The 17,466-nt window shown below is 37.9% G+C and overlaps 1 protein-coding gene across 1 annotated transcript; it reads right to left on the reverse strand.

Moving 5' to 3' along the window:
- Positions 1-783: 783 nt before the first annotated feature.
- On the reverse strand, positions 784-16,512 carry cfap251 (cilia and flagella associated protein 251). Its single transcript, XM_072664741.1, has 20 exons — positions 16,249-16,512; positions 15,017-15,157; positions 13,608-13,717; positions 13,229-13,337; positions 13,050-13,130; positions 12,637-12,714; positions 12,409-12,453; positions 11,566-11,768; positions 10,966-11,154; positions 10,519-10,769; positions 10,208-10,359; positions 9,292-9,465; positions 8,143-8,327; positions 6,657-6,771; positions 5,878-6,041; positions 4,089-4,179; positions 3,724-3,867; positions 2,484-2,712; positions 1,812-1,913; positions 784-1,092 (listed from the first exon to the last, which is right to left on the reverse strand). Exons 1-20 carry the CDS (start codon positions 16,510-16,512, stop codon positions 932-934), a joined length of 2,988 nt encoding a protein of 995 aa, XP_072520842.1. The 3' UTR covers positions 784-931.
- Between the last annotated feature and the right edge of the window lie 954 nt (positions 16,513-17,466).

Raw genomic sequence — 17,466 nt, forward strand, 5'->3', positions numbered from 1 at the left:
CTGCTCTATTAATACCCAGGAAATTTGTTAATAATCATCACACACTTTTTTTTTGACAGTCAGGCAACGTAGTTAGTTTATTTGGTTCATAATACTGTAAGACTAGGAAAGGCCAGGCCAGGCTCCCTTCTAGAGAAACGTTGCTAGTCAGAATTGCTGAAACAGGCATCTGAGGAGTTGCATGCCTCTGCTAAGTGGTAACAAGCAGTGTATTTAACTTCCAGTGTTTACTGTATTAATTTTTACCATGTACACCACGATATACGGTCTGATGTCCGAGACTCTCTGTTTTACTTTGGTCTTTGATTTTTTTGAGTTTTAAGATACGTTTTTGGTTAACGGCCGAAGTGGACGTGCATAAAATGACCCCCTGGCTCTAATCACCACATCAGTCTGTAAGTTTCTCTACAATGTACTATTTTACGTAGAAGAGATTTGACTCGTGAATCGTATAATCTGTGATTCAAGCGTTCAATTCACTAAATTAGATTCAATGAATCGGTTCTGTTTAAATGATTCGACTCGGCAAATCCAATAGAAGTGAATCATCTCTAGCGCCTGCGCCCTCTGAGCGCGATCCTGGAGGCTAAAGACCTTACCAAAAAAAAAAACAGGAATTTACAAGGAGTTTACAACGCCGAACTGTAACAACTAGAAAGCTCGAACAACTACTACATTCACATAACCAGTGAAAAAGGAAAAATATCTAACAATAAAGGCAGCCCAGCTCAGTGAATATATTTATTTCCAATTACAAATTTTCAATACTTCTATACTTCTAGGATTCAGTTTAATATAAATATCAGCAAAAAAAACAAAATACAATATTTAGAATTTAATGGTAACTATGTTGGTTTCTTTGCTCCTGTACGTATTCCAGTGTTCCCTGTGAAAATAACACATCTTTTGCTGTACCCCCAGAGCAAGTGTCTCACATCTGCTCAAGAGAGACTTCAGAAGGCACAGGGGATGAGAAGGAGCCTTCTTCAGGAGGAAGCTCTGGGGTGACACAAGGAAATCCCAGGATATCTGTGGCAAATGTGTCCATGGTGATGTTCAGGGGCAACTCACTTTCCAGTAGCAACTCGGGGTCTGTCTCAAAACACACACACACACACACACACCACAATCTGTCACTCCACATGTTTGGTACCTGACGTGTACTTCCTTACTTTAAAAAGGAAGATGCTAGGCTGACACTGTTAACAAACATAGACCTAAACTGTCACCTATATTACAGATTAAAAAAATGAATAAAAAGCATTCAAACTTTGAACTATGCGATTATCCACATAAGGTCCTGCTCACATTTGTTTGCCAGCATAGCTAAGGACTCATAACTGGACCAAAAGCCAAAAACAATCTTTAAAAGGTCACAGTTTTCTAAAAAAACGAAAACGGAAAAGTTTTAAGGAAAGTTTATTTATAGAAGATGCCTTATTCTGAACCATAGCATATTCAAAGCAACATCCATTTTCCTGCATTTAACACATTATGATCTGACTGTATTTTAGCGGGTTAGGAGACAACTTGGCATGGGCATGTATTAACAGAAATGAGATTCTAACAGTGACAGTCTAAATTCAGTGTTTTTTTAAGCTATGTTAGCTTGGCAAACCTTATTGTAAGCTAAAGAAGCACACATCAGATATCATACATGTCTTGGCTGCTCGACTGAATCTCATGGTGGTAAAACAATGTTGATTAGAATTTGTCTAAACAACACCATTTAAACACAGCAGAGGACACTTCTTGTTTACACAACTTTTTGCCCCTTATTTTGGATGTGAGGTGCCATCCCTTTACTGTACCTTTATGGTCGACTGTTTCTGCCTCAGATCGGCCTCCTTCCACACTGAAGCTCAACAGTGTCATGAAGCATTCGGCCAGCTCCTCATCAGTCATGTGTTCACCTGAGATCAAGAGAAAATTAGCTTGGTTTCGGATTAGTTATAAAAGTCACTGCACTGATTCAGGACCTGATGTATGATGCGGTTATTAAAACTATGGTTTTAAGAACTAATTTACTGATTTCATATTATAGGGATGTAATGAAACAGCTAACAAATATTTGTACATTTGCACCAATGGCTACAATACGTTCCAGATACACAAAGACACAGCTAGTTTGCTAATGCCAAAAAGGTGGGATAATGTGCTGCATCTTGCACCACAGTGTAAGCGCAACTCTCTACCTCTGTGACCAAATTATAGATTTACACCAAACAGACCTGCATATGCAGTTTCAAACCCAAACAGTTATTTAATGATTTAGACATGACTTTAAAATAATGCAGACTGAAATACATCAGCTTTCATTACATTAACCTATAATAAACTATTTTAGCATTGTAGCTCCAGTGCAGAAGTAAAAATGTGATCTTCATACACCAAACTCTTGTCTGACCACGGCTGATTTACATCATTTGGACAAATGGAGTAGAGTAAAGACAGTAGACGCTACTGGCAACCAATGAAGGTACCCCTGGCCTGTAGACACTCCAGTAGCTCTTCTCGGGTGATTACTGGCAGCCCGTTCTCATCTGGCACACCCAGAATCTGAAAGGCCTTGTAGAGCTCTTCCCTGGAGGTGCCGAAAGCTGGCCGATGATTGACGTACAACTTGATAAACTCCTCAAGGTCAATGTCGGTGACATATTTTCCCGTCTCAGCATAATCGCTGAATTTGACCTCATTCTGCATGTCTTCCAGCTAGGGCAGAGTAAAGAAGAAATACAGTTTAACAGTACAGGAACTTCACTTTTCCCACATGTTACCTACTACAAAAAAAACGCCCCCTTGCTACTAGTTTTATATGATGCTGTTGCATAGCCTTGATGCCCAGCTAATAGTATTACATTTGCTGCATCACTAAACTGGAACAGTTTTATGAAGGGCAGGGGATGCTGAGGTGGCTGTGGCATCCCTGGGTGTATGCAGAACTGGGTTAGCTCTAAGACCCATGGTGACTAAATGTTGTTTTTATATACTTAAAAATACAGCTTATCTTCAACAATACCCCATATTGGCTTTGGCTACTGTCAAACATAACAACAAACCCTTGGTGTGTTATTTTCACTGTCTATATTCTACTACTGGCTAAAAGTTCCACCAATTACATCTGTGTATTGGGTGTGTTTTTAAAAACAATTCTATTTTAACAAAATAATTAAAGCAATATTGTGGTGAAATAAGAAGCTTTCAGATGCTTTACATAATTTCCTACAGAACTGAAACAAACTGTACACCCTTAAAACTGCTGGGTAATTTTTTCTTTCCAAATGCTTCCCCAGCATTAATAAACAATGCCTGAAGAAAAATTAACAGCAGTTGGGGGGAAGAAAACTGACAGGAATCAATAAGTAAACTTTCATCAATATGCATGTAAAATAATATCATAAAGAGTATTCTTGTGAGCAGGGGATGTGTGAAAGTTTTAGTCATCTGTTTGTTTTAGTAAAACAAAAGCGTTTATAACATTTGTCATCTCTTTACAAAAACATTCATAAAATTTTATTTGAATTGAACAGTGTGTCATCAGTATCCCGTTAGACTAATAAGTATTTAGTTTTATTAAACAAAGAAAAATATTCAAGCATATATAGTCAAACATTCCAGTGCTGGGTCACATTTAATTACCAATTTGGGTGACTCTTAATGACCCAGCGTTTTGGGTTGGGCATTTTGAGTTGGGCATTTTGAATTGCTGTGCCAAACTTGTACCTCTTGCTCTGTTGGGTAGAAGCCAAGTGCCCTCACGACAAAGGGCACTTCAGTGAGAGGGATGTGAGTAGACACTTGTCTGGTTTCCATGGAGTCGCTGCCCTGATTGCGCAACTGGCAGTAATAAAAAAACTCCTCCATCGCCTAATGGAACAAACACAGGCTTTGGTTAGGAGAAAACATAGCATTAGAAACAGGAGCATCTGAAAATAATTCTGTGTGACAGAAGTGTAGTGTAGTGGATTAGTAGTGTAGTGGATTAGTAGTGGATTCTACTGGTAATGTTGGTATGATAACAGACTTAAATGAATTTTTAAAATTTATTAACATGTGCTAAATTCAAGTGTTAACACGAAAGATCTTACCCTAAAAAGTTCTCCATCTCTTCCTCCTTCTAAAAGGGTGTAAAAAGGATCCATGTCTTTTCCTCCTAAAGAAGCAACTGCCTCCAATGCGCTGCACAGACAGTTTAATTCTTAATGGATGAGGACAGTACTGAAAATAATAAGTATTTATGCAACTATTAAGTTATTTTGTTATGATTTCCCAAACTATTACTGTGCATTTAAGACTATACAGTCTATTTTGTCTACATCATATTTGTTCCAGACCCTAAACAAATATAAATACAAGACAATCTAAGTTAAATACAGTTTAAATGATGGTTTCATTTATTGAAGAGAGAGAGAAGTACTGTGTAAAAAAAGGTAAAAGTAATTGTCCCTTAGTTATGCAATTAATTATTCAAATAATGTCGATAATTGCAATTAATAAAAATATACCCTGGCAGCTGGCCACCATTACTGCCAGCTCTTTTAAATCTAACCATCATTTAAATAAGACAATTCTGTGAAGAGATGAGAAAAAAAGTAAAGAATTATATGTGGACTTTGGACTCCAGTGAACATCATTGAGAACTATTATCTACAAATTAAGAAAACTATGTAAAATCTTCTCAGAGGTGGCCGGCCTATCACATTTATTCCAACAGTGCAGCGACAACTCATCCAGAAAGTCCAGAAAGAACTTGATGAACATCTAAGAAACTGCAAGCCTTGCTCACCTTAAAGTGTTTATGACTTTACTATTAGAAAGTGATTAGCCAATAATTGATATCCATGGGAGTCCATGGCAAAGTGAAAACCACTGATGTACAAGAAAATAAAGGCATGTCATTTGCCAAATCACACTGGGCTATCCCTAAACCATTTGAAAAACTGTTTTGTGGATGGATGAGTCAAAAGTAGTTTTGGAGGACAGGGGTTATAGATGATGTAGCACTGCTGACACAGAATTTACACCAAGTCCAACAGTCAAACACGGTGGTGGTAGTGTGACTGTGTATGCGTTCATGCTTTAGAGCCAAGGTAACTGTGCAAACCATGAGTTCTTCTATATGCAGCCACATAACACAGCAAGTCCACCACTGAATGGCTCAAAAGTAACATAATGAAGGTTTCTTGAGTGGCCTAGTCAAAGTCCTGACTTAAACATCATTGTGATGTTATGGCAGGTCATAAAAGGAAAGCAAGGAAGAGTGAGCTAATCTACAGCAATCTCATCCACAGAGAGAAAAACTGATTTCCAGTAACAAGAAGTGTTGCTAAAAAAGGTGGATCAAGCACTAATTAGTTTAGGGGGGCTACCGTTTTTCATTTAAATACTGGACTCTTAACTATTTGCCACTATTAATATTATCACTATTAACTATCATTACTCTGACCATCACTGCCATAACTATGGCAAGTTAAGGTAAGTTCTACTACACCATGATTATTATATTATGATTATGATCAGAGCAGTTCAACAGTATAGATTGTTTGGTAACTTTTATCAATAATTTATAAGTAGTTCTGGAGGATGGGCCCCCCTTGTGAGTCTTGGTTCCTCCCAAGGTTTCTTCCTTGCCACAAAGGTTTTCCTTGCCACTGTCACCGTTGGCTTGCTCACTGGGGGTCTTGGATCCTTTATGTCTTTTTATGTTATTACTTTTTTGTTTCCTTTTACTAATTACTAATTCTGTAAAGCTGCTTTGTGACAACAACAGTTGTAAAAAGCGCTAAACAAATAAATTTGACTTGACTTAAATACTGTATGGACTGGGGAAGATTTTTTGTTTTCCCATGATGATATACTTAAGTCTTAAGGGCTTACAGAAGGCTGATCTCCCATGAGAAGACTGTCTTGTCCTTTCCACCAGCTGTGAAAATATATCTGCCATCATAGGAGCAATCCAGGCTGGAGACACCCATGGAGTGGCATATCAGTGCTGAGGACTTGTATGGGTTGCCATCCAGTGGCAGAATCTGAACTCCAACCTACATAAAGGAGATAAGTGATATTAATGGACATTTAGTTCCATAATCATCGATTAGTTACTATAGTTAATATATATCTACACTACAGGCAAAATGTATAGAAGCAAGCAATGATTTTTGTAAAGTTTCAGCAATATTTCACAGTTAACTCAGATGCTGTCTATAAACATCAACCATTGTAAGTCATCACCAAGAAGCAAACAAATTATGAATAAGTTATTTGTACACTATTGCCCCAGACATTTAGTCAAATCCTTCTGTTCAATGTATAATATACATAATATAAAAAGAAAATTGAATTGAATTTAATAGAATTTAATTAAGCACCTGTGAAACCCAATCTCATCTCCTTAACTGAAACACCTGTTGCCAATTAGCTCTTGGAGAAGTCAGTAACATAAAGGTTTGTTAACTTTATACTTACTAGTCTACATAGTGGATGCTTACTTAATGTGCTCAATACAAGTCATGAACAGTTCAGCTGTTTGTGTGTTATTAGTTTAGTTCAATAACAGCTGAACTGTTAATCAGACCACATTTTATTAGTAATCATTGTTGTTACTCAAAATATAAAAAGAAAAATGCTAGCAGTGCTAACAAATGTTTGGTACAAACCTTGTCCTGTGTTATATAAGCCATGTAACGAGAACTTGGATCCTTGTCCTTACAAGGTGGGATGATCAGCATCTTCTTCACTGGAGATCCAAATGTGGGTCCAAGGAGTGTTTTTCTGTACAAAAATAGCAATACAAGTGTCCTTCAGTTCCAAACTGCCAAGAAGATTGCAGTTATAATATTCTGAATTTATCATACTGTCTGTTTAATTATACAAGTATTTGAATATCATTAAATTAGATATTACACCTTTTTTTAAACAAGTGAAGCACATCAGGGACTTGGCTTAAGTGCAGTTTTAAGCTGTAGAAAAGACCACAGGTAAAAAGATGGGTGCTTCGCATCATTCAAGACCCCTGTGAGCCCTGAGTTTACTCAGAACAATCTAAATAATTTTCTCTTTCAGACTTGTTGGGGCAAAATGGAAGTTAGCTATTGTAACTGAGTAACTGAGTGTCTTGCTATCCCTTTCTGCTGTGACACTGAGAATTTCCCCACTGCAGGACTAATAAAAGATTATCTTATCTTATCTTATCTTAAATTACCAAGTTGTCCTTTACTGACACCAGGGAACTATCATGTGTGCAACCATGGGCTAACTTGTCATTAAGCTTCCCCTAAAGGAGTGATGATATTTTGAAGCCACATGGTTTTTATTTGTTACCCAATTCCATTTTACCAAAAACACCAAAGCATGTGCTTAATTATATGTATTCCATCTTTAGGCTCTAGGTCATGTTTCATTCCCACCTAACTGGGAGCTAACCATCCTCTGGGTAATTGACAAACTGAAATCAGTGTAGATGAAGTTACCATCCAAACAGGCCCACTGTGAGGCTCGACAATCCGTAGGCCATACTGCTACTGGATGTGATGAATTAATTCGCAACTCGATGTTCATTAATACTTCAGTGCTTGTTAAATGCCAAGTATCAAACTCCAAGTCAGCGTCCCACTGCAATCTTGGATTTGGTTACATGGCTCTCAGACTGAAGGTAACACTGCCATACAGTTTTATTCTCTAATGCGTCTGGTCTTATCCTTCTTTCACGTCTTCCCAGTGCTGACTTTTCTATGTGTCTACCTGTACAGATCTGATCAAGTAAACATTTGCATCACAGGTTTGGAAGATGTTCACAGAGCACCTAATAAACTGAAGTGTGCTAATCTAAGAAGCCCCCTTTGCCCCCTTCACTGGTGCAAGATACTGCACTGCACTCAAACAGGGTAGCCACTGTCCCCAATTATTCTTTGTGTGACTCTCCTACTCTCCAAAGGCCTTTGATGCCCAGCCCTCTGTAAGATGCTGAACTCCTGGACTAACCACCACCAGCCTACACAGTGGACAGCTCTCTCATTGTTGTCGTTTGGCTTGCTCTCCATTCTATGCAAACATTCTTACCAAATACAAAATCAAGTCAATCTCCAGATCATGTTCCCTAGATCACACAAAACTGGGCTGTAAAGAGACTTTTAAGAACCTGACCTGCACATCTTAGTGGTGACGTTGATCAGTTTCATCTTGTAGTTGTCGGATGCGATAAGCAAGAAGTGTTCAGTGGTTAAAGGTGGATACCAGGCCATGCAGGTGGGATGAGCACTTTGCTCAATGCGATCCAAGCTGAGGATCAACAGTTCGTCCTTCTTGCTTTTCTGCAGGTCATACTCAACCTAATGGGTGCAGAGAGAAAACAGAAAGTGAAATTAGAAATTAGCAAGATTTTGCACCGAACATTCAGAATGATTTTACAAATATGTTACAAATTTAGGTACTGAAGATATAAATTTATTGTAAAAAAAGATCAAAATACTTAGTTACAGTGCTGAAAAGCTTGCAGTGCTCAATTTTGCCCATGTCTGTATTAAGAGGTTAAGTCTTTGAAGACATCTTGCAAGGGTTTAAAAGGGTTCTTTAAAGGTTTTTAGAAAGGACAATGGTCTATACAGACCACCCAAAGAACTCTTTTTGGACTGTTGTTTTCTTCACCAAATGGTTTGGTTGGTCGGGTCAGTTGCAGGCCACTCACAAGACACTGTTTATTCATAACAGGCTATATTCTAATAACAGAGATATTGGGGGAAACCAGGGCCCTGAGAGTTCTCTGAGGGATATCAAGGAACTACAGAGGAGCAATTTGTTAGAAGAACAGAGAATAACTGAGTAAAATTAGTAGAAGTCTGACTGAGAACTGAGTAGAAGTCTAAGTCTACATATCAATTGCACCAAACTTAACTTAATATATACAGCAACAACTGTAACTTAAATGTTTTTTTTTTTTTGTAAATGCCACAATGCAAATAAACAGAATGTGCAGTACAAATTAGCTAAATGTGTTCTCTGTATTCCAAACGCCTGCTAATATGACTTTAATTTTGTAATATTTTATGTTACAATATGGTACGGCAAAATATGGACACATACCAACAAATTAAAATCTCTGATTTCTGCTTCTTAAATGCTGCTAGTCTGATTACAGAAATATTACGGATCCATTTTATTTTAAATCGATTACGTCTACCTGATCTCCAATCCAGCATTAGCCAAGTCTTGAATATGTGTTGCTTCAGTGGTTTACCCACGATGGCATGGGAAAATATACTGTGAAAAACATAAGACCAAATATTAGATACTCACTAGCCTGCGATCCATGCCCAGAGAAAGTAGACGTGGCTGCGTGCTGTCCAGCTGCACTCCAAACAGCAGGTCCTGGATGGGCTTGTAGTGAGAGTGGTGCCTTCCTAGGTACTCCCACACATGCTGACTACCTTCCTTACAGAGCTGAAACACAGTCACAGCCTTTCCGGTGTCCTGTGAAAAATGACAAAACCAGAGAAGGTAAATCTACTTTAGATTTTCATGGTCACATCCCAAAGCTTCACTTCAACTTTTGTTAAATTAAGTACTTTATGGGTCATTATTTTAGTTCCTAATTAACAGATACAGTGGCATGCAAAAGTTTGGACATACCTGGTCCAAATTTTTGTGAATAGTTATGTGAGTCACTATTCTCCAAAAGGCACAATGTTAAAGATAAAGCATTCTTTTAGGCATTAGGCATTTTAGGCAAGATTAGCAAATTATTTTATATAATATATAAAAAATTAGATTTCAGGATTATGTTTACCACAGTCTCAGACCTTATTAGCTTATTAGAGCTATGTTTTCTTTTTCATAATCATCATTAAGATATATAAGGTCAGGTAATGCAAATTTCAAAGTCCCAACAATCAGAAGTCAAGGGCCCCTCTAAGCAGGTGCCAAGGACTTTGAGAATGAAAATAGCCTTTATTTAGCCGATGGAGTGATAGTGCACTGTTCTACTGGGTAATAACAACTTTCATGGAAGATTTCTGAAAAGAAGACCTTTTCTGTGTTTAGCATCAGAATGAACATCTAAACAAGCATCCTTCCTGGTGCATCATTCCTGGTGCAAAATTCTTTGAAATTTTAAATGTATGATTTGATGTAAATTATTGATTTAAAAACATCAAACGGCGGATTAAATCATAAATGGACAGTTTCCACCAACAGCTGCAAGCTCCACACTCACCGCAGTGGCCAAGTAGGAGGAATCATGGGAGAAGGTAAGATGGGTAATGCAGTCCTGACTATACTGAAAGCTCTCCTCTCTTTCTTGCTGCAGGGTGCATGCATCCAGAATCTGCACTGCTCCACTGGCAAAACCCACAGCCAGATAAAAACCTGCCAAACACACCAACAGATCCCCATTACACACCTCCTGCATTGGCTACCCTATATTTTATTAAATAAAACAAATAACAAAAAATCAGATATGTGTGGAAGGCTGGAGTAGCTAACAGTACCTTAATTAATGCCATAGATCTGAACACATGAGATTACCTTGAGGATCATAGGCAATGCACTGGATCTGCTTGTCTGTATGGAAGACTCTGCTAGAGACTACTGTTTTCGTCTCATAGTCCCACACTTTCAAGAGTCCACTGTGGCTGCCCATAGCCACTAGAGGCTGCTTGGGGTGACAAGCTACTGTGTCCAGCGACTCTACGTGCTCCTTCAGCAGAGACTGTGCCACACTGCCCTGAACGTTCACATGGACCAAGGTTGCACTCACTGTTGAGAGGACAAAGTTTCTGTGAAAGGAAAAAAAAGCTTAGTTGGAAATATTCAGTAGTATTTTACCAAATGAAAGCTAGCTAAAGTGGGCGGGGAGCTGGATGGATTTATGCTATGCACTCATTCACTCAGATCCTCAGATTTGTTCTGAAGTTAAAACAGTTAACCTATTATTTTTAATAGTTCAAATGATTTCAGTACGGACAAATTTACCTGATGACCAATGGCTTGGCATTTAGAGTGCAGTCTTTCTGGGATCCCACACTGCTGCTGGAAGTAATTTCCTTTGAGAAGGAAATGGAGGCAATGGGGTCCAAATTGAATTCACTGTACCAGTTAATGAGCTTGAAGCTCTCGTCATAGAATTTGACATGTCCATTTACGTCACCGGTTACAATGAAGCTGTGGGAAAAAAGGCAGTGAATGGATGAAGATGGAGATGTAGGAATATGTAAAGTCGCTGCGTTTCTTAATCGATTCATTTTCTCTCATGATTGACTAGTTTTGGGAGAGCCAAAGGGCTGTGCGTGCTAGGCGTAATGGCCAGGGGGACATGGTGAAGCAAGTGGGTGCTAGCCGAAAGCTCATTGCAGTACCATAGACCAGCAGACAGAAGCATTATTATTTATTACTTAATTTTACATCGCACAACAAGGCTAAAATACTCACGAAAGGGTACTTCAAGCATAGCTGAATAATGGGTCTCTATATATGCCTTTTATCTAAATGTGGATCCTTAAAAGGTTCCTTGTCTGGTCAACGGGTTCTCTGTGTTGGTGGAAAACTGTTCGTAGATGATAAGCATGTGAGTACCTGTCAGACAGAGTCAGCACAGTGATTCCATTGTTTTGCAAAGGAATGAGTTTGGTGGCTTTCATGGCTTTGTTGTGGTCACTGGCAGACCCTTTCAGGACATCCCAAAGCACCAGATTCCCTGCCAACGTAACAGAGAAAGCCTGTACGCCACTACAGTGGAAGACAGACTGGCTGAAGGCACCCACCACCTTGCTGAATGTCTACAGCAGAGACAGACAAATACCAGGTTAAATTCCAGAATGTGGTGGCTCAATTAACAACATTTCATTATTTCACAAATAAAGTGTAACTTATAGTGTTATATGTGTATATATAGTATAGTGTATATATTGTCTATTTACTACTAATTTTCACTCACCACTATACCTGTGTTAATGTGACATGACAAGAACAACGATTTGATTGGATTTTGAATGGAGGTTCTTTAAAGCTTTAAAAGGTTCATCACACGCAAGGTGCTTTCTCAAACATGGGTTTCAATCGCTTCAAAGGTATCATTCAATGAACCCTTTGTGGCACCTCATTATGTGTTTTGTTCAGTAATTTGCATACATCAGAAGTATCAAGCGACTGCTCTGTTAAAATGACTCTCTTCAGTTCAGGGTTTGCAAAGTCTCAAATTCACAATCTGAATTCTAAGACCTCTGCCTGTACTTCAGTTCCTGTTGCTTGACACCTTTGCTGCTAAAGTCATTTTGGAACGTCTCTGACTTTGTGCTTTCTGATATTGTGCTTGAGCCCTATCAAACTTCTGTCTGCACTTGCATCAAAGTTCCGCCATAGCCATCTCTTCAGATTTACAGGAGCTTCACAGGAACGGTAATGCAGATAGTGACTTACCTTATCTGAAATCTCTGGGGCTGAATATTCCATGACTCCCCGATTCTGAACAGAGTATATTATTAGCATACAAATACACAAATACATTGTGCCCTCTATTATGTTCTTATTTAACTCCTATTTTAAAAAGATAGAAGCAGCGTTTAAAATGACATTACTTTTCATACATTTTATACATTAAATGAATGAGTATTGAAGGTATAATACACAGACAGTACTGGTACTTACCCAGGTGTAAAAGAGGACATGACTGTCACTGTTACTCAGTAGCCGAAAGCTGTCTGTAGTGCTGAACAAGATGTGATTCTAGAAAAGATTTTGTGGATTAACAAATAATCTTAATATCTGCTATACACTTCTGACTTAACAGTATTTCCTATGTATAATAATATTTATAATCACTTCAATGCAGAGGAGGATATTTACTTTATCACAAATAGACTTTTGATGTTGTAACTGTAAATGTTCTCAGTCATTTTAGAATCTTCTACAGCTTATTGTTCATTAAAGGCATTCTATGTATATATCTATGTTAGCTTCTATTTACTAGGAACCTGTACAGTTGCAAATCACTAGCATATTAGAATCGTGTTGTGAGTTTTTCTGCAAGCAATTTGGCTTTATATTGTGTAGCTAAATACCTGGAATCCATGCTCTGGGTGGATGTCCACCTGGCATTCTGGACTTTCGGTCTCATTCGTCCAGTCCCAGATACATACTCTCTGCAAATAACATTAAAATCTACTGTTTGCTTCAAAGAAAGCAAATCAAATATAATCTGTGTAGTCACAACAACGTGACATGAAAATCAAAGACCAACCTGAACTGCTCCAGCTCCAACAGTCACAAGATATTTTGAATCCTTTGACAATGCTAGAGCAACTACACCACCCTCAGGATGACATTCAAACATAGTGCGCACAGGGATCCTATAAAACATGTAGTGACCATTGATTCAATGGATCATTAAAAAATGTGTGTAAACAATTAACAGTAGTTGTGGTAGTTGAACAAACTTTACATCTTTAACATTGCGCTGGAACTAGAAGCATAATGTACATTTAGTCTTGTAGTTCAAGTGAAAAGCTTAAAAAAGGCAACTTTTAGACATCAAACACTGATTGACTGAGAGGAAAAGAGAATATTGTGAAAATTCATGATTTGAATAAAATTCAAATAAAATGATTTGCAGATAATACCCTGTGTATGAGTCCCATATAATAACAAGGCTCTCTTGGCCTTTGTCAGCCGTCACAAGCCAGCGTCTGTCCTCGCTGACACACATGCAGGAAACGGGACTGCAGTGACCCTTCAGAGCATACAAAAAACAAATCACCATTTCTACTTTACCAGAAAAAAACACTTAAAGGGCACATATTATGTTAAACCTTATAAAAACATGCATAATATTTTAAGAAATTCAACAGTTTGATGTATTGTGAAAAACATTAGTAATGAAGATTAGTACTGTCCGTGACTATTTACTTTTACTAGTACAGCAAGTTACTCTAGTATTCATAGTACTCATCTTCATGGGGCAAGGCGCAAGGTTTGCAGTAAACTATGTGCAATTCATGATTTGTTATACAATATGGAACACTTTGCTATTATTTATTTACGTTTTTAAATGATTATGAGTGAATTACCTACAGCCAATTAGGTTACTTTGAATGTAAGCATACATAAGCTAAATTAGCCAGCAAACAAGCACTCAATAAATCATGTATGGAAACAGATTTTATTAAACAAGAATAAAAAAATCCATTATACTTTTCTACAAGAACTAGAAAGAAAATTAGCTAAGATTTGTCAGCTGGACTGCAAACTGTTTGTGGGCAGAAGATGATTCTGTCAGCTGTTGTGAGGTCGCTAAAGATAAAGCAGTTTCATTTCATTCCTTTGAAAGAGAATAAGGATGAGAAATTGGACTCACTCTGTTAAAATAAAGAGGAATTGTCTTTCTGGATTGTCTTTCAAAACTGAATCATTTAAATTCAGACTGTGCTTCTTTCTAACTGATTTAAAAGCTGAAACACACATGTCATCTTAGGAAAAAATAAAAGTAAAAAATAAAAGTATCATAATCGAATTTTATTAATGATGACTTTATGATTCTTTACTTTCCATCTCTGTGATGCCTGAACCATGAAGATTCCCAAGATCCTTTTTAGCTTACTGCAGTTTGGCTTATGTAGAAGAGCTACTACAGTGAAGGATGTGTCCAAAAATCCACATATCTGAAAGGTGTGGCTATGGTTTATGTTTTTTTCCAACACCCTGGAGGCGTTTGGTTTGAACTTGGCTCTATAAAATTTCAGTCTGATCTGATTTCTGAACACGGCGTGCCTTATTTTATTCACGCAGGAGTCGGCTGATCAGAACAGAATTAAACAAACTTACAGGCACAGTCATGTTTTAATTCTAAGAAAAGTTGGAGAATGAAAACATAACTGGCATATGATGAATTAAAAGTAGTGAAGTAATGCCAGATTGTACTCCCAGCGAGAACCTGATGGAAGTATCTGTACGTTAAACTCACATTTTGTATGGGTTATGTAGTCTACAGTTCTAAAGTTACAAAGCTGCAAAGATCATCAGAACGTCTTACCTGCAAAAGACGCTGGGAGTTAGAGGTGTGGTCATATACAACAGCTACATGGGAACAACCATAGAAGACGGTAAGTCGATCTTGGTCATGGAGACTGAAGACAGGTAAGGTCGGGTTGATCCCAAAGGCCCAATCTAGAGTCTGCAACCACATAGCATTGTGCATTATTTCCAGTGCTTACAGAATCTAGAAACATAAAAGAATTGAACAGTCATAACTGCTCTGTGCAAGACTGTCTTAAAATTTTTCAAAGCAAAGCAACACCAGGAAACTGTTGGTTAAATTTGACCAAGAAATTAACGCAGTGGTCAGAGCTAGTTTTTAATCAACTCTGAACTAGAAGAATTATGCATCTCAAAATCTTTGGTTCCATGTCAAAAAGCTTTGCTGTTTATTTTAAAATTGTAACTTTGGATCTGGATCCTGTCTTATCGACTCGCTTTTAATAAAGACGTTATTTGTCCAGACTGATTTAACTTCCAAGTTTTTCAGTTTTCTTGCTGATTGTAAGGTCATTAACTGCAAGACTACAGAAGAGCAGAGAGCAAGACTACCTTCAAACTCTCTGAAGTGGATTTACAACATTTCCACCTTCAGTCTAGACCATTTTACCCAACCATCCAAAACATTTTCTGCATTTCCAGTGTCCACAAAAGGGTGCTTTTAAAGTTTTTATCTGGTATATTTCAAAACTTTATACCTTATAACATTGTACATGTCCATCCAACTGTTTGTAATGATTTTATTTTACTGGTGTTTTACACAACCTTACAAATTGCAGGTAATCAGCAGGAAGCTACAAGGTTGTAAAATAATAAAGTTATTAACATAATACATATCCAAACACCTCATATTTAAAAAGTGACACAAAAGTGACAGATTTAACATAGCTTTAACAGCCTTAACATAGCTAATAATCACATTAAAAAGAAAAGAAACAGTAATTCTGCTTTAGAATGAACAGAAATGTGCATCTGTAGATGGTGTGAACGTATTTACACCAACAACACCTATTTTTGCTGTTTATGGGATACTTTTCATACAGAATGTGGCTACATACTGCAGACTGCAAAGCACTAGCTTCCTGAACCGCACTGGGATCATTTCAGTGTCACATCAACTCATCAGGAAAACGAAAAGTATCATTAAACATCATTACAAGACCACTTGGAGGCAGCAAAACATTTAATGGTTTATTAGATCTCTTAATAAGAGTCATTAACAGTTATTACCAGTGGGTGAGTTTTAACGCCGTCCTCCTTCTTGCTCATGAGTGACATCGAGGTGGCCGTGTACACCTGCGAGTCCACAGATTCGTCCTCGGCTTTAGGGCTGTCCGTTCCAGGCGCTTTCTCCTCCGCTCCTCCTCCTTCGTTCTGTTTTTGCAGCTCCGTCTCCACTTGCTTTTCCATTGAGCTTTGCTCTCCTGCTTTTGGAGAACTTTCATCACTTCTATCAGAAAGGTCTCCACTCTGTGCTTCGTCCGCAGTTGACATCGTAACAAAAATAGCTAGCGCTACTTAGCTACTCTTCCTGCAACTTAACGTTAGCTGGCTAAGCTAATTAAACCCAATGTTTATAATTAGCTAAACCCAATGTTATAAAAACTAGCTAACGTTCAACCGACGAAAACGAACATTTAGCAGGTGTGTGGAGCTGTTTTTGCTGTAAATAGCTTTGTAAAGTCTTGCCGCCTCAGCGGAGTAGCTAGCTATAGCACTAGCCCACAAACCCTCAGTGCCAAAGCGTTACCGTTGCTATGATACGGTTGGTGGCTGGAGTGGAGACCTGCACATGCTTTCACTTACACTCAGAAAAATATAACCACGGGCTAACATCCGGTCCTTTTCACATCATATCTAACCCCGATGATGATGATGATATTATTATTATTATTATTATTATTATTAATAATAATAATAATAATAATAATAGTCGTTTTTTACGCTGCACGGTTTAAAAATCTGGGTCCTTATCTGCATATTGGACGAGCGCAGAACGCGACCTCTGCTTGCCCAGTGCTTACTACCTTCTAATGTGTTTGTGGTGTGTCTAAATCGACCGTATTTTGTCTGTAGTTGCTTAAAGTAAAGGAGGATGCCCCAAGCATCAAAATATGTAATTCCGTTGCGCTAGTAACGCTAGGAAGGTATTTAGACACTTTCAAGGTACATTCCAAACCATAAGGAGGAAAACTGTTCCCTTAAAAGTGCACACTTGCGGTCTCCCGGTCCTCAGTGACCACGTTTCCCAGGGGTGTCAAAACAAATTGTGTAAAAAAACAAAAAAGGGTTAAATATGCCTTACAATGCAATGATGTTCACTGCATTGACTCGCACAAAAAAAGAATAATGATTTGATTAGATTAGAATAAAGCTCATGTTTGATATGTATCTAATGTCATGTATGTCACAAATTCCTAGGAAAAATTTAAGCTATTGATTTTTTAA

This window comes from Salminus brasiliensis, chromosome 20 (genome assembly GCF_030463535.1).
Source record: "Salminus brasiliensis chromosome 20, fSalBra1.hap2, whole genome shotgun sequence".
Taxonomy (NCBI): domain Eukaryota; kingdom Metazoa; phylum Chordata; class Actinopteri; order Characiformes; family Bryconidae; genus Salminus; species Salminus brasiliensis.